The sequence below is a fragment of the Saccopteryx bilineata genome, chromosome 7 (assembly GCF_036850765.1).
Source record: "Saccopteryx bilineata isolate mSacBil1 chromosome 7, mSacBil1_pri_phased_curated, whole genome shotgun sequence".
In the NCBI taxonomy this organism is placed as follows: domain Eukaryota; kingdom Metazoa; phylum Chordata; class Mammalia; order Chiroptera; family Emballonuridae; genus Saccopteryx; species Saccopteryx bilineata.
Window position 1 is genome coordinate 21,135,085 of NC_089496.1, and position 25,591 is coordinate 21,160,675.

General features: G+C 38.8%; 1 protein-coding gene across 4 annotated transcripts in view; it reads left to right on the forward strand.

The window, feature by feature from the left end:
- STEAP2 (STEAP2 metalloreductase) overlaps positions 1–24,792 on the forward strand; it is a 33,647-nt gene extending 8,855 nt beyond the window's left edge. For all 4 annotated transcript variants that reach the window (XM_066239827.1, XM_066239826.1, XM_066239824.1 and 1 more), the window contains 4 exons: positions 9,809–10,333; positions 14,744–15,271; positions 17,651–17,815; positions 20,328–24,792. In XM_066239827.1, the coding sequence (XP_066095924.1) occupies positions 9,842–10,333; positions 14,744–15,271; positions 17,651–17,815; positions 20,328–20,615 (1,473 nt within the window). In that variant the 5' untranslated portion in view covers positions 9,809–9,841 and the 3' untranslated portion in view covers positions 20,616–24,792. The remainder of the gene's footprint in view (positions 1–9,808; positions 10,334–14,743; positions 15,272–17,650; positions 17,816–20,327) is intronic.
- Positions 24,793–25,591: the final 799 nt, after the last annotated feature.

Sequence of the window (25,591 nt, forward strand, 5' to 3'; positions counted from 1 at the left end):
TCCCACCATGAGACATGAATAAATCATTTACAATTGTGATAGTTTATGGACAGAATTTCAAAGAATAAATCTACATAGTTTTAATAAAATTACTATTTCACAATTTTTGGAAAATGATTTTCAAGTCAAGATGCCTACCATTTACCTGAGAGCTGCAGCTGAGGGAAAGAATTTAATAATCTAACTCAAGGTGATTTTTATTATTCAAACCATCAATGAATGATATGGACTGCATTATATTAGGGCAGTTATTCTCAGTTATTTAATAAGCATCAGAATCACCTGAGGGTTTCTTAAAACAGTTTGGGCTCCGGCCCACCAGAATTTCTGATTCAGGACGGGGGTTGGGGGGGGTGTGTGAGGATTTACATCCAACCCAGGGGACACCAATGCGGCAATTGGAGGAATCACACCATCACACCGGGGCCACTGCTGCTTAGCAAATCACATTCTAACCTGTCAAGAGGAACTGCAGCTTTGCTTCTGGGGTTTTCTAAAGGACTTAAGATCTTACAAAACACAAAAAACCTAAGAAAAAGAAAAACCCCATCTCTTCCCCCAAAGAAATTCTGTATTGTCATGGATATTAAAGTTGGGTTTTATTTGTTTATTTAAATACCAAGAGAATTTGGATATACTAAAAATCACCACTTAGCTGTAGAAAATTCAGGTGGGATATTTGCTATTTTATCTCCAGAATGTGTTCACCTGAGTATTAAGCAGACATCTCCAGCTGCAGTGAGCTTATCTCCCCTCTCCAGAAAGCTTTTCTGTCCAACCGGTTTAAAGAGCCCTTTCACATAGAAAGCTCCCTAATGTCTACTAGGTCAGGGCCTCAGACACAGATTTTAAAGATGAGTAAAATAAAAGGGAGAGAGAAGCTTTATAGGACTGTGTTTGGCAAATAAGTTTGTAAAATTTCTGTTATTTGATTTTGCTCACTTTTATTGTTAAAAATGGCCACTGCTCACTTGAAATGGCTAATTACCTTCCTGCTTGGGAAGGGGCTTTGTTATGCTAATGTGTGCTGGAGGAGGGGTTTCACACCAAAAAGTTTTAAGGAGAAGGAGAAGAAGGAAGCCATGTTCTTGCAGAGTGAGAGAAGGCAGCCAAGATGTCGGGGTGCTGAAGGAGAAGCCAGTTTGTGCAGAGAGGAGGAGATGGGGAACTAGAGGGGACTGAGCTGTGGGGGCCGTTGATTCTAGGAAAACTCGGATGTGTCAGTAGCTTTGTGAGCGCTGAATGAGTGGGTTTTGGAGCCCTGTGTGTTTGTATTTACTCGCTGTCTGGGTGCAAGGCTAGAATAAAGGTATAGTCCACTAGATTTCGGCTCCACATTTCTTTACTGTCTGTCCAAATCTAACGTGAACCTGCATGTGCCTGGCCGCGACTGCTGGCCATACAGACTGCCAACTCAAGCAGCTGTTATTATCATAAGGTGACCAATTGTCCTCCTTTAGGGAGGACAGTCCTTCTTCTGTAAGTTCCATCCTCCCTCGAAAAGTATGCTCCTACATACCCTCCTTTTTGATATTGGAAAACTAATCTAAATGTTCATATTCGATCAATGCAGTCAATCCATTGCGTGTGATGTGACGTATTTGTATCTAAATGAGTACTTTTTCTTATAATTATTAAAAATTAATAGGCATGTAAGCATAATTACAATATAAAATATTACAAATGTTTTATTATGCATTTATCATTATAGTGTATTGTTGCAATGAATAAAATGTTTCTTTTATTTATAATATTGTTTTCTTCAATTTATTTTTGTCCTTTTTATTGTAAAAAAGTTGGTCACTTAATTATTACTATTATATATCACTATCCTTTGTGAAAGGAGGACATTTTGACCACAAAAAGTAGGAGAGACATCAGAGTAAAAGACAATTCTTTAAGTTGAATAATTTTATGAAAAACTCCCTCCTGTGCCCATATACTTAAAATTTTGTGGAAGTATAACACTGGTAAACAAAATTTTTGTTGGCATCCACAGAAACACTTGTTCTTATCTAATTCGAGTGTGCTGACCTCAAATCTGACATTAGTTTTTCTCTGTAAGCTACAGTTTTTTTGCAATTCAAGATTTTAGGTTTTCATCTTATTGTAAAATTTTCAACATTTAGTTTAACATAATGAAGTAGAATGTCTTCTTGGATATCATCTTTGTGAAAATATAATATATATATATAATGCAGTAAATACACTAATACACTAAAAGATATGTTTGCATCAGAATTTGTCTACAATTTCAAAATAGAACATTAAAACACTTATTTTAATCATAGAATTTGCGCAAAACTTATTTAAATTCTATTCAGGCAAAAATTTGAGTTTGTAGCTCTTGTGTTTGTGTACTTGTTGAGGACAATCTCGTCTGATGCTTCAGCAGTAGTCTGCTCATCACTAACAGCTCCAAGATTTTCAGGAAACTTATCAAGGTGACTGTTCAGGAAGTAAATCTTTTTTTTTTTTTTTTATTCATTTTTAGAGAGGAGAGAGAGAGGGCGAGAGAGAGACAGAAGGGGGGAGGAGCTGGAAGCACCAACTCCCATATGTGCCTTGACCAGGCAAGCCCAGGGTTTTGAACCGGCGACCTCAGCATTTCCAGGTCGACGCTTTATCCACTGCGCCACCACAGGTCAGGCTCAGGAAGTGAATCTTAATGCTCATGTTACATCCAATGTTGCAGAAAGCCAACAGCATCCTTTGAACCAGAAGTTCATAGTCTTCTGCTTTTTTGTTGCCAAGGAAGTTCTTTGTAACTGCCACAAAAGACTGCCATGCTGCTTTCTCCTCCTTATTCATCTTCCTGGCTAATTCTTTGTCACGTATGAGGGTTTGAATTTGAGGTCCATCGAATATACCTGCTTTTATCTTCTTGAAAGACAAAGCAGGAAAAGCAGAAATAATATGTTGAAAGCATTCACTTTCTCTATTCAAAGCCTGAACAAACTGCTTCATTAAGCCAAGTTTGATGTGAAGTGGGGGAAAACTACAGGTTCATTCACAATATTTTGCATCCCTACTTCCAGAGCTTCACATTTCGGCCACTCCTTCTGTGTCCAGTGTTTCTCCCGAGCTCGGCTGTCCCACAAACACAGAAAGCAAGGATACTTCGTGAAACCTCTCTGTTGTCCTAGCAGGAAATTGACCATTTTAAGATCCACACAAATGATCCAGTTATGCTCCTCATACTTCCGAAAGTCGAGGACAATTTTTATGTCATTATAATCTTCTCACAAATGAGTTGAATAACCAATTGGAACTGTTGAAAACAGGCAATATATGCACGTGTCACAAATGATGAAATATTGTGCCTTTGACGTTGAAGTGTGTAACAGCCGCATATATAACAGAAGGTGTCAGGACTATTCTTACATTTACGCCTACTCGAAGAAGCCATGATTCAATCTTAAAACAAAATAAGAGGGTGTTTTTATCAGATAATAACTTTTTACATTTAAAAACAACTACAATTATGTAAAAGTGATGTTTGTAAAACATTAATTGCCTCGTGGTTATGTTCAATCCAAGAGTCGTTGCCCTTTAACTCCAATTTAAAAACCAATGCATGTCATTAACTGTAACAAAAAGAGATTAAAATTGCATAAAAACTAGAGCATGCACCAAAAATCGAATTTCAGATTTGGAATCAGCAAATCTGATATCAGAGATATATAGAAACACTTCTAAAACTTCATGCAACAGAAAGCAAAAAAAAAAAAAATTGTTCCCCAATCCAATTACAATATTATTTTAGTTTTAGACATACAACTTCATGATTCAACATTTTTATGCATTCCAAATTGATCCTACGATAAGTCTATTTACCTTCTGTCATCATACAAAGTTATTAATACAATATTATTGAGTATGTTCTCTGTGCTGTTTGCTATATCTCTGTGGCTTCCTTATTTTATAACTGGAAGTGCCCCTTAATCCCACTTCACCTGTTTTTTCCATCTACCCCTCATCCCATGTGGCAACCACCAGTTTTTTCTCTGTATGTATGAGTCTGTTTCTGTTTTGTTTGTTTTATTTCTTTAGATTGCCCATGTCAGTAAAATTATACAGTATTTCACTTAGCACAATACCTTCCAGGTCCATCTATGTTGTTGCAAATGGCAAGATTTTGTTCTCTTTTATGGTTGAGTAATATTCTATCACATATATATATTTATATATTGTAGATATTTATATGTATCTATAAATTCATTTGTTTATTGATGGACACTTAGGTTGTTTTCAAATCTTGGCTATTGTAAATAATGCCACAGTGAAAATAGGGTACATATTTCTTTTCAAGCTAGTGTTTTTTAGCTTCTTCAGATGAATACCCAGGAGTAGAATTGCTGGGTCCTATGGTAGTTCTGTTTTTAACTTTTGAAGAACCTCCATACTGTTCTCCAGTGGCTATACCAGTTTACATTCCCACAACAGTGCAGAAGGGCTCCTTTTTCTCTATATCCTTGCCAACACTTGTTATTTTTAGGTTTTTTGCTAATAGTCATCTGATGGGTATGAAGTGGTATCTCATTGTGATGTTGAGCAATGTCTCTTATGCCTGTTGGCCATCTGTGTGTCTTCACAGACAATAGGAAAATGGCTATTAAGATCTTCTGCCCATTTTTAAGCCAGATTGTTTGTTTTGGTTCCATATACTTTTCCCCATATTTTTATTTAGAAATGAAATTTAATGGCATGACATAAATCAATGGTTTCAGCTAAACATTTCTATCGCATTTGAACTGTTGTTTGTGTTGTGTCCATACACTTTTTTAAAAATTGCTGTAGATCAGTGATAACTTTATATTGGGGTTGGAAACCAGTGCCCTGGCAATTTTAAGGTAAGGTTGCAGAAAGCCAAATTTAACTTTGTGTCCTTACAGTTTTAAGCTTCAATGAACCTGTAGTGTACTGTGATAAACATGGCTGAAAGCGGTATTATGTAATTTAGACATTATTTTGTAAGTACAATTTTATATATATGAATGACTTGAGGTAAGGGAATACCATGTGCTATTTCCATTCCCAGATTTTCTAGTATCTACATTCTGATTGTACAATCTAGTTCTTAATTATACGATGAGGTGAGATTTTTTTTCTGAGTTTTTATTCTAGGTACAACTTGTCTCTTTTTACCTAGAATGTAAATTTCTTGAGGGTAAGCACCATGCTTCTTTTGTCCTTTATCTCTCTGTGCAAGATACACAATGGTCTCAAGAAATTCATACTGGGTCACAGCAGGTTAGATCTGTCTTGAGATTATAGTAGCATCATTTCTTGCCAATGGGAATATACAATGTAAATTTGTTATTGTTTTTGTTTTTGTTTTACAGAGAAAGAGTCAGAGAGAGGGATAGATAGGGACAGACAGACAGGAACAGAGAGAGATGAAAAGCATCAGTCATCAGTTTTTCGTTGCGACACCTTAGTTGTTCATTGATTGCTTTCTCATATGTGCCTTGACCGTGGGCCTTCAGCAGACGGAGTAACCCCTTACTCGAGTCAGCGACCTTGGGTCCAAGCTGGTGAGCTTTTGCTCAAACCAGTTGAGCCCGTGCTCAAGATGGCGACCTGGGGGTCTCGAACCTGGGTCCTTCCGCATCCCAGTCCAATGCTCTATCCACTGCGCCACTGCCTGGTCAGGCACAATGTAAGTTTTTTAGTATTCTTTTTGTAAATGCTAGGCTAACTTCCTTCAGATATGAACATTATTCATTTTTATGGATATCACAAGTATTCATTAGCTTTAGCTCAGCTATTAACCAAGCTGTTAATTCAAGTGGTAGCTTGGCAAACTAGAAATTGATTGATGAGATTTTGCTCCAGAGCCTCAGCACCAAATAGTTCCCCACAGCTTGTGGCCATGAGTGGGTCTTAGGTCTGTGTATGGGTGAGTTCTGTAGGGCTCTCCTTGGTCCTTTCTTCTTCCCTCCCTCTAAAAGGAGGGCAGTCTGCGTAGTCCCCAGAAGACAAATGGGTTGCTAGACTGGATTCTTTAAAAGGGACCCAGCCACCATTCACATTTTGTTTTGTATTAATACATCTAGTTCTTTGGTTGGTTTTGATCCAAAAATTGGAATTATTTCAACATTTTATCTGTTTTGTAGCTAAAATTCCTAAGCCTATAGCTCTGGATTTACCTAAAACAGTCCTAAGCTGAGACTCTTGTTGTAACTATTTAAAGTTAGTATTGATTTTAGAGAATACAGTGTGTCCGTAAAGTCATGGTGCACTTTTGACCGGTCACAGGAAAGCAACAAAAGACGAAAGAAATGTGAAATCTGCACCAAATAAAAGGAAAACTCTCCCAGTTTCATACCTATTCAGTGCAGTTCGATGTGGGCTCACACACAGATTTTTTAGGGCTCCTTAGGTAGCTATCCCGTATAGCCTCTACAGACTTGTCACTGACTGATGGCCTACCAGAATGGGGTTTCTCCACCAAACTGCCGGTTTCCTTCAACTGCTTATCCCACCGAGTAATGTTATTCCTATGTGGTGGCGCTTCATTATAAACACGCTGATATTCACGTTGCACTTTGGTCACGGATTCGAATTTAGCGAGCCATAGAACACACTGAACTTTCCTCTGTACCATCCACATCTTGACTGGCATGGCCGTGGGCTGCTCCGCTGTATACACGGTGTTACGTCATCATCTGCGCATGCGCACATGCTGCCACATCATCCTACAGAAACTGGGAGGGTTTTCCTTTTATTTGGTGCAGATTTCACATTTCTATCGTCTTTTGTTGCTTTCCTGTGACCGGTCAAAAGTGCACCATGACTTTACGGACACACTGTATATTTGCAGATGACATTAGGAGATCTCAACAATTTTAAGATGCCTCAAAAAATGTTTGCTTTGCAGTTTTACAATGAGCAGAGGTGGGAAGACTCGTATTTAACATTCTAGTTGGGTCACTAAAAAGTTTATTGTCTTAAGCAATTGACTAAAATTCTCTCACCCTGTTTCCTCATCTTTAAGATGGGGGTAATATGCACTGCACGGCCATTGAGAATTCAATAAGATAATATTACATATGAAAATGTAAACTATTAAATAGCTCACAAGCATATTTTAGTGTTAAATGCTTTAAACAGTACACAAATAATCCATCTCTCAGATCCTTTTGCAGGTTATCTTTTTCTTTCTCGGAGTTACTTTTATATTCCTTAAAACTATAATGAAAAGAGTCTCATTGCCTGACCTGTGGTGTTTCAGTGGATATGTATCAACCTGGAACGCTGAGTTTGCTGGTTTGAAATCTTGGGCTTCCCGGGTCAAGGTACATGTGAGAAGCAACTACTATGAGTTGATGCTTCCATTCCTCCCCCTGCCTTTCTCTATCCTTCCTCTAAAATCAATAAATGAATTCTTAGAGGGGGGGAGGGAGAGAGAGAGAGAGAAGAGTCTCATTTATTAGACCAACATTTATTTGCAGTCACAGTCACACCATTAAAAGGTTCAGTTGGAACTTGCCATTAGAAATATAATGTGAATAAGGCTCAAACGTGTTAGAAGAAATTACCATAAATATGTATAAAAATACATGATATAATGAGGCTCATAGGTGACATTATTATGTCCTAATGTATTTTTACCTGTTCATATCCTGATTTTCTGAAGGGATTTGAATTTGCTTTGTAAAATGAGCAGATAACTGACATTGTTTCACTTTTGTTTTGATTTTAGTTTGAAAAGGCTTTGATCATCATAATTTCTTAGATTTAAAGATTTCTGCAATTCTTACATTTTGCGAGATGCTACAATCTCTACTCAGAAGGAGTTAGGACTGTGGTATAGGACGTGGGTTCCTGTGTGTGAGTCTGGTAACCCTTTTACCCTTAGATTACATAGATGATTAGGGGTCAGTTGATCAGCTCACTATGAATTGGCAAATGAAGTGATCATTTATTGCATTACTTCTGGTTCCTTTAACTGCTCCTGAACAATCAAGGTAGCCCACAATTTCTCCAAGAGGAGGTTGATGGTTTTGTTACTACCCTGATGCATCTGACCCCTCCTAACCTTCTGGATGCCTGGAATCACTCCAAGGGGAAGCAGATAATTACCATCCCTTCTCTCTTGAAAAATGTGAAGAGAAGCATGTGTAAGAGATTAAAAATAGTGAGTTTCTCCTTCCCAGCATCTGAGTTAGACATGAAGAGACCACTACATAATGCTGAGGAGTAATGATACGACCAACGAAGAGGAGTATAATAATATGACCACAACTCTTCCCTGTTCCCCCCATGCCCAAAGAAAAACATTTTCTTAAATTCCTTACATGTGCCCAAATGATACATGCCTTAGCTGAACTGCCTGGATTCTAGTCCTGGCTCCCACAACTTTCTCTCTCATGACCTTGAACAAATTATCCTCTGCGTGTCTCAATTTCATCTTCAAAATGGGCATGACAATATTAGCGTACCTGTGCCCAGGATGGGTGTAGGAATCCAATCAGTTAATAAGTAAAGCACAAACAAAGCTGGCAAAGAATGTGCTGTAATGAATATTAGGTAATATTATACTGTCTTTCTAAAGATTAATTTACTGGGTTATTTGGGAGTCATTGAATGTGATCTGTTTCTAGGGTGAAATATTGAATATTCCTGGCTCCAGTTATTTCACATTTTATTTAGTAAAAACTCAAAACCATGTTTTTTGAAACATTCCACCTATTTCTGTAAAATTCATTAAATCCTCTGAAGTTATCCACATCTGTTTTTAGCATAAAAGAAATTGTGCAATGGAGAAAGAAAAAAAGAGTATTTTTCATTCATTCTCATTCATTACTGATTCATGGTAATCTGATTGGTATTTTTGAGCAAGTTATTATGAGCATTTCAAATGTTAGTCATTTAAATAAAAAAGAAGTTGACAGTTTTTTTCAGAAAGAGTAATTGCACCATATTCTATTCCACCAAGGAATAAAAGAAGAAAAAGATTTCATAATTATTGTGCAATTTAAGACCATGAACACAATACTAACATCCTTTTCACAGAGAAACTATCTTTCTCAATGATAAGTTACAGGCTGTAGGGTGAATGAGAGAAGCCAATGATATTTAATTAACCCTTTGTTTTATTTTGATGCCTATTTTTCTTAAGATATTATTTAGGTGCCAACATTCATTTTTAGTACTGATTTATCTTAGTCTCATTTAATAAAGTCACTCACTAACTACTGTGGTATATAGGATAGTTCATAGACTCTACCCCAAATGACTCCAGACAGTTGGATTTAAATAGTTGGGTTTTTTATGGTTTTTCTGTCTTCTGTGGTCCTGTGTGCAAGTACATCCTATCATAGTCCTTTCTAACTCTAGCAGCTTCTCTGGTTTGCTGCCTCTGATCTGTCAAGAAACTGAGCAATCAAGCTATGTTTTAAAAAAAGTTCTAGGTGAAGCATCAGTCTCTTCCTTTCGTGCCTAAGTGCCTTGCCACTCAACTAAGAGTCTGCAAACCAGCCAGTCAGCTCACCTTACTAGTAATGCAGAATCTTGGGCCTCACTCCAGAAATACTGAATCAGAATCGACGTTCTAACAGTATTCTCAGGTAATTCATGAGCACGTTAAAGTTCGAGAGGCCCCACTGTAGTACATCAACTTTGTGTCGGTTCATTTTTATGTTTTACGACCCTTTTTTAGCTAACTTGGTCTGGCTGTGTTCTGGGTTTTATAGCTTGCTGAAATGTTTTACCTCCAGAAGCCAGGAACATATCATAATGCTGAAGTGTATTAATGTTTGGGAAGAGGTAATTGACGAACGTTTTATTTTCCATCCCCTAGGGTATTCCTGATGATCTTGGAAGAGTCTGTACCATGGAATCGATCTCTGTGATGGGAAGCCCTAAGAGCCTTGGTGAAACTTTTTTGCCTAATGGCATAAATGGTATCAAAGATGCCAGGAAGGTCACTGTGGGTGTAATTGGAAGTGGGGATTTTGCCAAATCCCTGACCATCCGACTTATTAGATGTGGCTATCATGTGGTCATAGGAAGCAGAAACCCTAAATTTGCTTCTGAATTTTTTCCTCATGTGGTAGATGTCACTCATCATGAAGATGCACTGACAAAAACAAATATAATATTTATTGCTATACACAGAGAACATTACACTTCCTTGTGGGACCTGAGACATCTGCTTGTGGGTAAAATCCTGATTGACGTGAGCAATAACATGAGGATAAACCAATACCCGGAATCCAATGCTGAGTATCTGGCTTCCTTGTTCCCAGATTCACTGATTGTCAAAGGATTTAATGTTATTTCAGCTTGGGCACTTCAGCTAGGACCTAAGGATGCCAGCCGGCAGGTATGTTTTTGTAAATTTTATTCTTGTTTATCTTGTATTTTGTAGTTACGTAGTTAAACAGATATCATACATTTGAAAACCAAATTCTGACACCCTTCAATGATTATCATTTTGAAAACTATGTAAGAACACCTGAAAGTTCCTGCCCTGGCGTTGTGGGGGCACATTTCCATTCTCAAAACCATGTGGACAGCTGAGAAAATAACTTGGGCCAGCCAATTCATTGACTAAGGAGACACATTGCATTGAATCTCTCCTTGCTTCCTCAGAAACAGAAACAACGGAAGACATGTCCTCTTGCTGTCCCTCCTTCCCTCCCAACCTTCTTTCCTTTCTCTTTTTTCTTCCCTCTTTTCTCCTTGCAGCTATTTGGTGACAGTATTCTGTCTCTGTATGACATACAATTTAATGTGACCCTCAAGGAGAATGCTTTAGAAATACCTTTTTCTTTTACGTAGATTATTCATAGAACTTAGTAGTACAGATTGTTAAAGTGCAGATTTTACTCCATGTGGGGAAGGTGGAGGCAGATTGGGTTTCTTAGGTTTTCTTTTGGTCAAGGGGTTCTGTCAAGTTTAACTTGAAAATAAAAGCAGGCAGGGAACTCCATCAATGCCTTTGTGGAATGAGTGTTTATTAGTAAACCTAAAATAGTGTACCTTAAAAATCTCTTAAAGGTGTGGTTATTATGCATTATAATTAACCATGATGATAGCATTCTTTTATTATTTTTGCCCATAAAGACAGTTGATTAGGTATCTTAAAAAATAAATTCAAGTATTGTATCACTGTATGCTGCAGATCAGTACCGAGAACCATTCTCTTTCAGGCCTTTAATTTAGAAGGCTAGTAAAAGAGTATATGTTTTCCAACTTTCCTAGAGGCTATTTCTGAACTCTTTTTTCCATTTGCATATCCACCAAAGTTTAGCAGTGGATTAAATTAGGGATAAACTTGGCCCTGGCCGGTTGGCTCAGCGGTAGAGCATCGGCCTGGCGTGCGGGGGACCCGGGTTCGATTCCCGGCCAGGGCACATAGGAGAAGCGTCCATTTGCTTCTACACCCCTCCCCCTCCTTCCTCTCTGTCTCTCTCTTCCCCTCCCGCAGCCAAGGCTCCATTGGAGCAAAGGTGGCCCGGGCGCTGGGGATGGCTCCTTGGCCTCTGCCCCAGGTGCTAGAGTGGCTCTGGTCTCCGCAGAGCGACGCCCCCTGGTGGGCAGAGCATCGCCCCTGGTGGGCGTGCCGGGTGGATCCCAGTTGGGCGCATGCGGGAGTCTGTCTGACTGTCTCTCCCCGTTTCCAGCTTCAGAAAAATACAAAAAAAAAAAAAATTAGGGATAAACTTGAATTTAATCCTTTGCCAATGTTTCTGATCATTTTAATTCTTTAACAAAAAATTTTGTGGAACGATTTAATCAAAGTGAACTACAAAAATACTTTCATTTGTATTTCATAGTCCTCATGTCCTATTTATGAATGTTTGATTTATACATTTAAGTTTATTATAAAATATCATAATTTATAGAGTCTTTCCAATGAATAAAAAAGTTTATTTTACTATTGTCACAACTGTAATAAATTAATTTAGAATGCTTTTCCTTATTTCTTTATTTTATAGGTATTGTTGCCCACTCCATTTTAGAGATTCATGAACGTTTGTATAATAATACATACAGACTTTGTCACTCATTTGCCTAATATTAGGTCAAATTAATAATCCAAAGGGCTTTGCCTGATCAGGCAGTGGATAGAACTTTGGACTGGGACATGGAGTACCCAGGTTCGAAACCCTGAAGCAGGGGTCCCCAAACTTTTTTACACAGGGGGCCAGTTCACTGTCCCTCAGACCGTTGGAGGGCCACCGCATACAGTGCTCCTCTCACTGACCACCAATGAAAGAGGTGCCCCTTCCGGAAGCGAGGTGGGGGGGGCGGATAAATGGCCTCAGGGGGCCGCATGTGGCCGGCGGGCCGTAGTTTGGGGACGCCTGCTGAAGTCACCAGCTTGAGCGTGGGCTCATCCGGATTGAACATGGGCTCACTTGAGCCTAAAGGTTGCTGGCTTGAAGCTCAAGGTCGCTGGCTTGAGCTCAAGGTCACTGGCTTGAGCAAGGGGTCACTTGTTCTGCTGTAGCCGCCCCCCATCAAGGCACATATGGAAAGCAATCAAAGAACAACTAAGGAGCCACAATGAACAATTAATGCTTCTCATCTCTCTCCCCTCCTGTCTCTCTGTCCCTATCTGTCCCTCTCTCTGTCTCTGTCACACACACACACACACACACACACACAAACAAATCCAAAGAGCTGTATATTGTCAGCATAATGTAAAAAGGTTTAGCATGCAAATGTTTCAATATGGTCTGTTCCAGAACCCTTATATAAAAATCTTCAGGGTTAGATATATTTAGGAATTTGTTTTTCCCAAACATTACTCAGAGACATAATAGCAGTATTTTTCTAGCCCTAAGTGAAATGACCTATCCTTAAATAATAGTGGCTCGCTCTAGCAATAGACTTAGTGTTCAACAAAAATTTATTGAACTCTCATCCACAGTAGTATATCTAAGAGGTTTTGGTAGTTTGAAAGCCCATGGTCACCCTCACCCATTATGTCATCACTGTTCCTATAGAGCTAACACCTTAGTGTTTGTTAGAAAAAGGCAGTTGATTTACTTCTTAAACTAGCTAAGCCTTATAATACCATTTCCCCCTCTCCAGGTAGATTATCATCATTTAAAGATGAAAGAATCTCATATTCTGACCAATGAAATAATATCCTTGAGATAATCCATGTTTTTCAGAGGTATTTGGCGAATTGGTTTCTAAGCCCCAAAATTAAATGTTATAAGTAATACAGCAGCAAAATGATATAATTTTAGAGGCTTTTGTTACATCCCAGGAGACAGGCCACAGCAGACACAAAGTGAATTTTATAAGTTTTATTGCAGACCTGCACAGGGACTGCAGGCAACCCATGCAAGGGAGCACTGCAGCCCCCCAAACCTGCGCAGGGACTACAGGTAACCCACACAGGGGAACACTGCAGCCCCCCAAACCTGCACAGGGATGCAGGTAACCCACACAGGGGAACACTGCAGCCCCCCAAACCTGCGCAGGGACTGCAGGCAACCCACGCCTCCAAAGAGACTGGAGCACTGCAGCCACGAGCTTCTAAAATGGCTCCTTTTTATAGGGTGGCTATCTAGGGTGAGCAAGCATCATACAGAAGCTGATGTGGCTGTTAGCTATTGGCTAGGGAGGTTGTGCGCAGTTACGGGGGGGGGGGTATTACTCAGTGGAGAATTTCAAACATAAACTTCTGATAAGGGTCTCTGACTCAATGCAGGATGTTGCTGAACTCTTTGTTCTCAGCGTCACAGGGACCTTGTACACTCTTGGCAGCCCCAGCATGTCAGTACTCCCTGAATCTAACACTTTCATTGCAAATTCAGTCCAGAATCCATGCCCAACTTCTCTCTTGATGAATATCTGTAAAGGGCAGTGCTTACAATCACTCTACTAGACAGAATCAGTTAGTCCTACAATTAAATATTACCCAGGAAAGCTTAGACAGCCAGCCAGCCTCACCCTACTCCCTGTGGGGTGGGGGAAAGAGCTGGAGGAGAGGGACAGGACCCACAGCCCAAACTCCACCCAGCCCCCACTGACAGGAAGGCCTTAAATCACCAGTGCCGCTGAACCACGAGGCCTGGAAACCTTTCTTTCCTCCTGCCTTCCTTTCCCCGAGGACTTCCTGATCTCTGGTTCTAGCTTGATTTTTCTGCATTTTATTTCCATGTCATCTCAGATAATAGGGACTTTGTTGTTTTTAACGATGCTATTTTAATCTATTGATAAATACAAAATTAATAACTTTTCTCTCTTTAACGTCTTGCATCACTCAGGGTCATCACAAGTGATGTTCCAGAGGTTAAGTGGAGCATGGGATTATTCCCATTTTCTATTTTTATTTATTTATTTATTTATTTGTATTTTTCTGAAGCTGGAAACGGGGAGAGACAGTCAGACAGACTCCCGCATGCACCAGACCAGGATCCACCCGGCACGCCCACCAGGGGCGATGCTCTGCCCCTCCGGGGCGTCGCTCTGCCGCGACCAGAGCCACTCCAGCGCCTGGGGCAGAGGCCAAGGAGCCATCCCCAGCGCTCGGGCCATCTTTGCTCCAATGGAGCCTTGGCTGCGGGAGGGGAAGAGAGAGACAGAGAGGAAGGAGGGGGTGGGGGTGGAGAAGCAAATGGGCGCTTCTCCTATGTGCCCTGGCCGGGAATCAAACCCGGGTCCCCCGCACGCCAGGCCGACCCACTCTACCGCTTAGCCAACGGGCCAGGGCCTATTCCCATTTTCATAAGCAACAATAGTAATGATGTGTCTTTTGTTTTTCCTGCAGGTTTATATTTGCAGCAACAATATTCCAGCTCGACAACAGGTTATTGAACTTGCCCGGCAGTTGAATTTTACGCCCGTTGACTTGGGATCATTATCATCAGCCAGAGAGATTGAAAATTTACCTCTGCGACTGTTTACTCTCTGGAGAGGGCCAGTGGTGGTAGCCATATGCCTGGCCACATTTTTCTTTCTTTATTCCTTTGTCAGAGATGTGATACATCCATATGCTAGAAACCAGCAGAGTGACTTCTACAAGATTCCTATTGAGATGGTGAATAAAACCTTGCCCATAGTTGCCATTACCTTGCTGTCCCTGGTGTACCTGGCAGGTCTTCTGGCAGCTGCTTATCAACTCTACTACGGCACCAAGTACAGGAGGTTTCCACCTTGGTTGGAGACCTGGCTACAGTGCAGAAAGCAGCTTGGATTACTAAGCTTTTTCTTCGCTTCGGTCCATGTTGCCTACAGCCTCTGCTTACCAATGAGAAGGTCAGAGAGATATTTGTTTCTCAACATGGCTTATCAGCAGGTATGGAGCATGTCTATTACTTATCTAATGCTTAACATAATTTGTAAAACATAAGATTAAAAACAGGGTACAACTTTGCATACCTTGGTATATTTGGGGCAGGGAAAGTATTGTTTTTAAACAATCTTTCTGCATAACAATTATGTGGCTAATGCAAAATCATTTAGGGGGAGAGCTGCAACCATTCCTTTCTTTGCAGAATAGAAGCAGAGAAATAAAGAATTGGGGGGGTTTTCTTTTTTTTAAGTTATTACTGCAATGATTGCTTTCAGTACTGACAAGCTCATTAGTTGAGTGTTTTGTAATTGGTTATGTTCCATGAAATGTTAAGGCAAATCTTATTAAATGTATACAATCAAATCAGGACCAGTGAAAACAAAAAGCCGTACAGGAGATGTGCACTTACAAGGTTTTTGTTACCAAAATGCAAGAAAGATACTAGTTCCTTGAGTGAAGCTTTTCTAGCCCTTGTCTCAAGAACATCCCAAGGAGAACCTCATGGGAGGAGCGTAATGATGGAGTCAACTAGGATTTCCTCGGTAACTCCCATTCAGCGAATGTTCCATAAAGGATGTCATTGAAGCCTTCGATATAACATTTCTCAGTGAAAGCTGAGGACACTGCACCAGAACAAATGCGTAAAAGCTTTTTCTTTTATAGGGAACCAAGGCATCCTGGTCCAAGTATCTGGCATTTAGTACTTAACATGTGTTTCAACATTGACACCGTAAAATAATTTAAAAAAAATTAATACATCAATGTTTTCTAAGCTGGTCTTTCCCTAAAAATACTATTTCTCTTAACTGAATACCGAGGCTTTGATGTCTGCTCTCCCAGCTTCCTCCCTCCTTCAAGTCATTCACTTAGCTCTCACCTCCTCAATGAGGCTGACATTGGACACGACTTTAAATTCTGCTACCTGCTTCTGACTCAACCCTGGTACTCTCAGTCCTTCTCACTCTGCTCCACTTTCTCTCCTGTCAATAACAATTTACCACCCCTAACACCCTTTGTATTTTCTTTGTTTATTATACTTACTGTTGTCTGCCTTCTCTCATCAAAGAAAGTTTAATTTTCCAGGCTAGTTAGAACAAGAACGGAGTATTTCCTCATACCTCAGCCTTCATAATATTAATAATTGTAGCAGCTTGCTTAAAAGGACTCCATTTTATGTATTTCCTATCTTTATTCTTTCTTCAGTAAGTTTATGAGAGGGGGGATCTGTCAATTTTGTTCACTGATATATGCCTTGTGCCTAGGACCGTGCCTGGCACATAGTGGACAGTCTGAAAGCATATTTGTGGATTGAAGTAAGTGGGCAGGTAGACCCAAGCTGTAACCTCTGGTATACCAAGGTATGCTGTTCTGTGTTGTACAGACATCAGACAAGATGATGAGAGCTTTTATCCACAGAGGACTTCTCTGGACCTAATGGCTAAGATATAGCTTTTCTTTGTTTTAATTTCAAGTATGTTTGGTTAACTGGAACTGGACAATATTAAGTTGGTATGAAGTTAGAGTCTTTTTTCCCTGATAGATACTTAAATCAAAGCTTAGCCCAAGGAGTCCAAATCCTTGACTTATACTGTGCTATTATTTGCATGTAAATAGACTATGCTAAAAGTAGTCCCTATGCAGAATATCACACATTCAGAGTTAATCAAGCCTGACTTGACTTGGTTAAATATGCATTATTAATGGAAGGGAAGACATTTAGGAAAGTGCTGTATAGGAATGAGGCAGATGGACAGTTGGAAAAGTATATTAAACAATGAGGCAATTCAAGTGGATCAATATTTGCATTCAGTAGGGCTTTATCCTCAGGGAAATCTCTGCTTCCTGTGGAAAGGAAGGTGAGAAGAAAGACGTAAATCAATATATAAATATTCTTGACGTGAGAAAGGAACACACAGAAGTAGTTTAGAAATTCCCTTCCTGGATTTTAAGTTGAACTAAATCCAGAATGTACCCAAAATATTCAACCAAGTTTAAGCCAGCCTGTAAAACTACCTCAAAACTAAGTCTGCCAATACTTCATGTCACCCTAGAACCAACCACTAGGCATTTCGTGGTCTTAGGATGCCAGAGTCCTTGTAACCATGATGCTTTACGAATGTGATGGCGGGTTTGCCCACTCTTCTCACATGTATGAAGGGAAGGAGAGCATCTGGGTTCCCTCTGTGTTTAACTCTGCATTCTCTTTATTTCACACCTAGAACAGTACCATCCAGTAATAGGCTCTCCATAATAGTTTGTTAACTTGAATTAATACAACTTAAATATGTCCATATGCGACTTTTTTTATGCCAAGAATGAACTCTGTGCTGAGTCAGTTAGTGTCCTACCAAATAAAGGAAATCAAATTTGCTCTCTTATTAGGTTCGTGCAAACATTGAAAACTCTTGGAATGAGGAGGAAGTCTGGAGAATTGAGATGTACATCTCCTTTGGCATCATGAGCCTGGGCTTACTCTCTCTCCTGGCAGTCACATCCATCCCTTCAGTGAACAATGCTTTAAACTGGAGGGAATTCAGTTTTATTCAGGTATGTGGGGTTTTGTTTGGTGGGAGAATAAGGTGCATACAATTTAAGTGTTAAGCATACTTAAATTTTAAAAATGCGTCTTATACGGAAAGGGGGCCGCCCCCTCGCCCGTCACGCAACGCACGTTCGTGGGGAACCTGGTGCTAAACCATTCCTAGACGACCTGCTTCTGGGTCGGGGTTTTGTACGTAGCAGAGCAGCTCCCTCGCTGCGATCTATTGAAAGTCAGCCCTTGACTCAAGGGCTTGTAAAAAAAAGAATTAAGAAAAAATGCGTCTTATAACCAGAGTGCCTTTGGGGGCTGCACTTCTGCATTGTAAACTTGGAGAACACATACTGTTGGAGGCTACCGTAAGACCACGCTGGTTTAGTGACTGAAAGACCAGTACAGGAGTCTACTGAGTGGCATTGCCTGCTTTGCTACAGATAAAAGTTATTGTGAAAAAAAAAATGAAGTTGGGGATGTGTGAGCTTAGGACAAGTTTAATGCCAAAAGTCAGTGTATTATGAACCAAATGAATACAGAATTATTTTATATTTTGAGTTATCTTGATATGTCCAGAAAAATCTCATTAATTTGAATTCAAGTGCAAATAAGGTCAGTCTAATATTTGTAAAGATGCATGTGTACACACAAACACAAGTAGTGGCAAACCGGATAACTAGGTTGATGAATTAGCACAAGCAACCAGCCTTACGAACTTCTTTGTAGGCATTTATTATGTAAGTTATATACATATGTTTATGGTATCTTCAAAGGAGTTTCAGAACACCATTATTCTTTAATAAATCGAATATCCACGTCCATTTATTGTTATCTAATTAATTTGCATATTTAAAAATATACTTACAAAAATGAGGGGATATTTTATTCTTCATATAGAAACGTAGACCCCGCCTATATTATCACAAAATCAGTATTGGCCGTATTCAGGTGGTTACAGCACTATAATGTTGATGATCCACTTGGTGGTTCACTAAATTTGGGGGGGTTTTGCCTATTTGCTTGAGCTTTCTTTTTTTTTTTTTTTTTTTTTTTTTCATTTTTCTTAAGCTGGAAACAGGGAGAGACAGTCAGACAGACTCCCGCATGCGCCCGACCGGGATCCACCCGGCACGCCCACCAGGGGCGACGCTCTGCCCACCAGGGGGCGATGCTCTGCCCATCCTGGGCGTCGCCATATTGCGACCAGAGCCACTCTAGCGCCTGAGGCAGAGGCCACAGAGCCATGCCCAGCGCCCGGGCCATCTCTGCTCCGATGGAGCCTTGGCTGCGGGAGGGGAAGAGAGAGACAGAGAGGAAAGCGCGGCGGAGGGGTGGAGAAGCAAATGGGCGCTTCTCCTGTGTGCCCTGGCCGGGAATCGAACCCGGGTCCTCCGCACGCTAGGCCGACGCTTTACCGCTGAGCCAACCGGCCAGGGCCTGAGCTTTCTTTTTTTTAATAAAAAAGAAAAATCTCATTCAAATTAAGGGTATATCCCTTGTCTAAATTCTTTTTTTTTTTTTTGAAAGAAAGAAAATTAATACTTTTCCAACTAAAGGTGCTGGATGAGTGCAAATTATAAATTTAAACGAGTAGTTACAAACAGAACAATTTTCTGCTAGAGTTTTGATCCTTTCCCAGTAAAGTTAGATGTTATAGCATTCTACGGATGTAAAATCACGTTTATGTAACAGACTATTTCTCAAAGTAATCAAGTGAGCATAATAATTCAGAGAGCCAAGAATGCTGACCTATTAGATTTGAACCTGTCTCCTGGTTAACTAAAATAATCTCATTTAATAAGGTCAGTAAAGCCACATGTTTGAAATGCTATTTATATTGCATATTAATATATGAAATTATTCATATTTACTTTCAATTAATACAGATGTGTGCATACCCCTTGAGAATGCTCTTCAGCATTTAATTTTATTATATATATGTATATATTATGTATGTATACAGATATAAACACACTCATTTTTTTCTAATACACACAACTGGCAGGAATGTGGGTAACCTTTATAAAGAAGTTTAGCAGTTAGCAACACCCTTAAGATAAAACCAGGTGTTTGACTAGCAATCCAACTATAAGAAATCAGTTCTAAGGATGTAAGCCAAAATATGGAAAAGGGTTTAAAGTGACATTTCTATAGTTAAAAAGCTGGAAACAGTGAATGAGCAACAAAAGAAATGGTTAAATAAATTATAGCACATCCATTCAATGGACTGTTATACAGCATTAAAATCATGTTTTCATAATGACATAGCTGTTCATATAGCAAAGGAACTAATTAGGATGTTAAACTATATGCAATGTGGCCTTATTTGTGTAAAATAAAGCATGATAGAAATACACATGAAAATTTTGAATTGTTTAGTTTGCTAGAGAACAAAAAGTAGCTCAATAATTTAAGATAAAATAGTTTTATAAAAAATAAATATGGTATAGCTGGATAGGCATATTTTTGAGTTTGAATAATGTGTTTCTTATTCTTTATTTCTTTTTCTTCCTCCTCTGCCTGAAGTCTACACTTGGCTACATCGCTCTGCTCATCAGCACATTCCACGTTTTAATTTATGGGTGGAAACGAGCTTTCGAAGAAGAGTACTACAGGTTTTACACACCGCCAAACTTTGTCCTTGCTCTTGTTTTGCCCTCCATTGTCATTGTGGGCAAGAGCATTTTACTTCTTCCATGCATAAGCCAAAAGCTAAAGAGAATTAAAAAAGGCTGGGAAAAGAGCCAAGTTGTAGAAGAAGGGATTGGGGGAGCAGTCCCTCACCTCTCACCAGAGAGGGTCACGGTGATGTGATGGCGCCGGGCGCTCCCCGATGCCGCGGAGAGCCCCTATCTGCTCATGCCGTTACTTGTGCGACTTCATCCGTGTCCAGTGCCGGTGCGCTGTCCGACGCTGTGGGCTGGACCTTGTTCAGTGCCATCTCAGCCAAGTAGTAGTAGAATTTTCTTCAGATGTCATTTTTCTTTGTCAATATGAATTTTTGTGGTTAACTTATTGTTGAAACAGGTATGGATTTTATGTTTTGCACAACTGTGATATGGTTGTTTTAAAAAGCTATATTCCACAGTCAGGCAAAAACTTCTATAGTTAATGAAATAGATACAATATAATATTAAAAACTTGGCAAACCAGCAGAATTTTTAGTTTTAATATAATTCAATTGATAAGGTTTTTTTTCCTGAAGCTCAAGTAAGGTTTTAATTATTATCCAGCATAAGAAATAGAAATGCATAATCATATATTTTTTTAAGAAAGGACACATTAATTAACATCTAGGTAAGGGTGCATGGTAATATTTCTGTATTTCTCTCATAAGATAGGATTTGAAGAATTCATTAGTTTTGTGAATCAATGTGATTATGTGAACAAACTGAAAAGACAGATTGAACCTGAAAATATATTTAAAATGCATTGGAGACAGGAAAGAGATACTGATAATGCGTACCTCATGTAGCATTTTCTTTGGTACATTGTTACAGAACAGTTCCATTGGAATATTAATATGCTGTCAGGGAGAAGAGTAATACATGGCCTCCAACTTGGGTTTTTCTAATACAGTACCAGTCCTGGAAATCTTGTCACTGTTTCTAGTTAGAGGGAAAATATTAGGTTTACTCAGGTAGTTGTTTGTCAACTGATCTAGGTTGTCGCACCTTTAGCTAGTCACCACTCTCTGTGGTGTGGTTATTTCACAGAAGTTCATTGAGGAAATATAACATGCCACGTACTGTTTTGAGCACTTTTCTTGTACTATCCCGTTTAATACATAAAAACAGTCCATGGCAGAAGTGGTTATTATCTTCATTTTACATATGAGAAAACTGAAGGATAGAAAAGTTAAGTAACTTTTCCAGGGTCATGGAGTGAGTGGCAGAGCCAGCATTCAAGTCCAGACAGTCTTTTCCAGAGGTTATGATTTCCAGAGGTTATGATTTACAGTAGTTATGATTTATAGTCATGATGCCAACCTATATGCTTCCCTTTTTGTATAAGGGCGTTGGCATTCTTGAGAGTGAGTTGTGATTATCAAATTGTGAAATAATGCACAGTTACTTACCTTGAGGGAGGCTCTCGCCTGGAACTTGACCCTGAAGAACCGTGGCAGTCCGTACACCTCTCAACGCAGTGAGGGTCTCCAGCGGAGATGGGACCATGGCAGTTTTAATAAATGGCTGAAGTCCTTCAGAGTCTTAAAAAGTCCCTGTAGGTTAGTTATCTCCTTTTCTCTTCCTGAGAAGTCCTCCTGCCTGCTCAGCCATTCATTTGGGGGCAGTTTGCAAGCATGAAGGATATTAGGATAAGTGGTTAATTATAACTGTACTCCGGAGACATATAATCATACAAATTACTCATAAAATTTTTCAGTGCTGACATTCCACATTGAAATTGCATTTTATTCAAACTTTGCTTAAAATGCCCTACATATTTTCCTATATGCTCTTTCCTAGTAAAATTAAAAATTGCACGCAGGATGCAATTATATGCATTCCTCTGAAATTACAAGATTTCTAAACTTACCCTCTGTGGTACTGCTGAATCCAACTGCCAAAAATAAAAGGATTTTGCTTAGTGGAGGCTGCCTTTCCCACCAGTGGCTCTTTCCCTATTAAGCATTATGTCAGTTTGAAAAATAACTCATGATTCTCCAATGTTCTCTTGGTAAATTGTAATATCTTTTACTTTTTAATTGAACTCTCCATTTTCTTTATTTTAATTATTGTCTTCCCCTTCTTGATAATCACTTACTTGTTAGTTCTTAGTAGGAATTCAGCTGGGTGATAATTTTTAAAGGTAACCACCGAGGCCCTGGCCGGTTGGCTCAGTGGTGGAGCGTCGGCCTGGGGTGCGGAAGTCCGGGTTGGATTCCCGACCAGGGCACACAGGAGAGGCGCCCATCTGCTTCTCCACCCCTACCCCTCTCCTTCCTCTCTGTCCCTCTCTTCCCCTCCCACAGCCGAGGCTCCATAGGAGCAAAAGATGGCCCGGGCGCTGGGGATGGCTCCTTGGCCTCTGCCCCAGGCACTAGAGTGGCTCTGGACACGACAGAGCGAGGCCCCAGATGGGCAGAGCATCGCCCCCTGGTGGTCGAGCCGAGTGGATCCCGGTCGGGCACATGCGGGAGTCTGTCTGACTGCCTCCCCGTTTCCAGCTTCAGAAAAGTACAAAAAAAAAAAAAAAAGGTAACCCACCGATAAACTACTGTAGTGGACTAGTGAAATTAACAGCATATTTTCAATAACTCTTGTTCTTTAAACTTCACTGTCTTAAGACCATATGTTCATCTAATGTGAAAATACAATGAAATACTTTTAAAAGTTAGATAACTATTGTGTATTGTTGCACATGTATATTAAGTAGCCAATGGTATAAATAAAATTATCACTATTAGAGATAAATGGGGCCTTTAAAAATATGAAAAAACAAAGTTTATGAAAATGTATATAAGATGTAACTGCATATAAGATGTAACTACTGTTTCAAATAGTATCTCCTTTTCACCGTTGCAAAGATGAAATTAATTTTGAAGTTTAGAACAAATTAATATATTCATTATAATCCTAAATATTTAAAAACATTTTCTGAAATGCAAAAATATTAAGTTAATTGCTTTATCTAATTGACTTTTAATTGCTTTATTTTACTATTTCTTACCTGATAATTTTTCTTCATCACTATTTTTTGTAATCATTTTTTTTAAATCATTACTCTGGCCTCAGAAGTATGTCTGAATTCTGTTCTTGCTAGATGTGAGAAAGTGCTGGGTAGTTGAAAGTAACAGGGATTTGCTTCCTAATCTGTATTTTGAGAAGTGCCCCTGAAAAAATTTTGACAATGTAGAAAATATATCCAGTCTTAATCCTATGCAAAAAAGTTAAGTAATTTTTTTTCTAAGAAGAAAATAATCCTGGACTGAATCATGCTATTTAGCTTTTTTTGTGCAGAAGTCATATGTCTCCTCTATTAATATTTTTTTAAAATCATATTTCAATATGAATATATTCATGCTAACATATATTTTTTAAAGTATATGTGAAAATTTAGCTGAGATTGCCTACATGTAGAGATTTTTATTTAAATTTTAAAGTATGAATAAATTATATTTATAGGTAATTTATCAAAAATTATTATTTTGTGCTACATATGGGATTGGCTAATGAGCTCCAGTGTTAAACTAACTGGTTATTTTCATATAAATTGGCATAATCCTCACTTGATTAAGGAATTTTACTTTGAAAAATAATTCGGTAATGGTAACATAAGGTATATTCATACAGTCAAATTATGAAAATTATTTGTGTAAAAGGACTTCAAGAATATATCATATCCAATTTTTGTATTGTTCATCTATCTAATATGATAAAACCTTAATTCTTTTTAATTGCCTTTTGACATTAATCTATTTCATAATAAATCCTGTATAGAAAATTCCCCCTGAAAGAGGCTTATTTGTGAAATTTAAGGTTTCTTATGTGAAATTTTAAATAAAGTATCATGTAATTCATAAGTATGACTTTAGGAATATTATAAACAGTGAACCTATGTCAGTCTATAAAATCTGTTTTTGAAATAAGTATTTACACAGCTTAAAATGTCATTTTGGAATTATTTTGTAAATTCATGACTTAAAGCATTGTTACACATAATGTAACAGACTTTGGTCCAGTGTGATTGATGTGTCATCCAGAAAAGGAGATGCTCCATTTTCAAATGTTCTTAAGTCCGTACGTCAGTAAAACAAATTCTGGTATATATTCAGTATATGTAATTGTTCTAAATGGAACTGTAATAATTTTAATGGAAATACCATCTATTCTTACCTTTGAACAGTGAATTTTACAGAAATGAAAAGGTTCTTCAATTTTTTTAATGTGAAAAATTACTGTGCTAATATTCAAAGATTTTTCTCATATAGCACCAAAATATGTTTAGTTCCATCTAACACATGTACATAGTGAGATCTTTAGCTTTCCAGATCATTGGATGGCCATCATGCAGCCATTCAAAATTAGGGCAGACTATATGGATGTTCCTCGTGACTAGACGGGCCTACGTTAAATCACCAAAGCAGGTGCTCCTGTATGATTTCCAACATGCCAACCTCTGGGAAATATTCCTTAAGAGTTTCTTTAAAAGTTTTACATATACTGCTCACAAAATTTAGGGGATATTTCAAAATGAATAAGAAGCTATAAAATATCCTCTAATTTTTGTGAGCAGTGTAGTTTTTCAGCTATCCAACCTGAATAGGGACTGAAAGTTATCTCTCAATGTCTAGTTACCCTACTTCTTTAAAAGCTGCTGTCTATCAGATTCCTCAACTGCCCATGCGGTTGGATGTTCCCATGTGACCGGCTGTTGTCCACAGTGAGATGGATGGACTACATGAGAATGTATGAGTGACTTCCTAGAATGGAAGTCTCTTCCAAGGAAAGCTGCATGGGTTCTTTATCTTATTCTTCCATCTTGCTGCTGGAATTTTCCAAGAGGACCAAGGCCACACCCTAAGGAAGGCATGATAGAGACTAAAAGGATCTTGACTTTACTACTTGGACTGCCTTTTCAAGCCATTGTAAATTTGGGTTTCTTTATATGAAGTAAAAAATCAATCCATTCTGGCCTTCAGCTTTTTTGTCACCATACCGTTTAACACTGTTTGAATAAACTAGAATGCAATAATTCTTACCTTTAAAAGTTTTTAAAGGACAATGTACAATTCACACTAGAATTGATTTTCCATTGTTAGTTAATTATAACTCATCTTCTTGCCT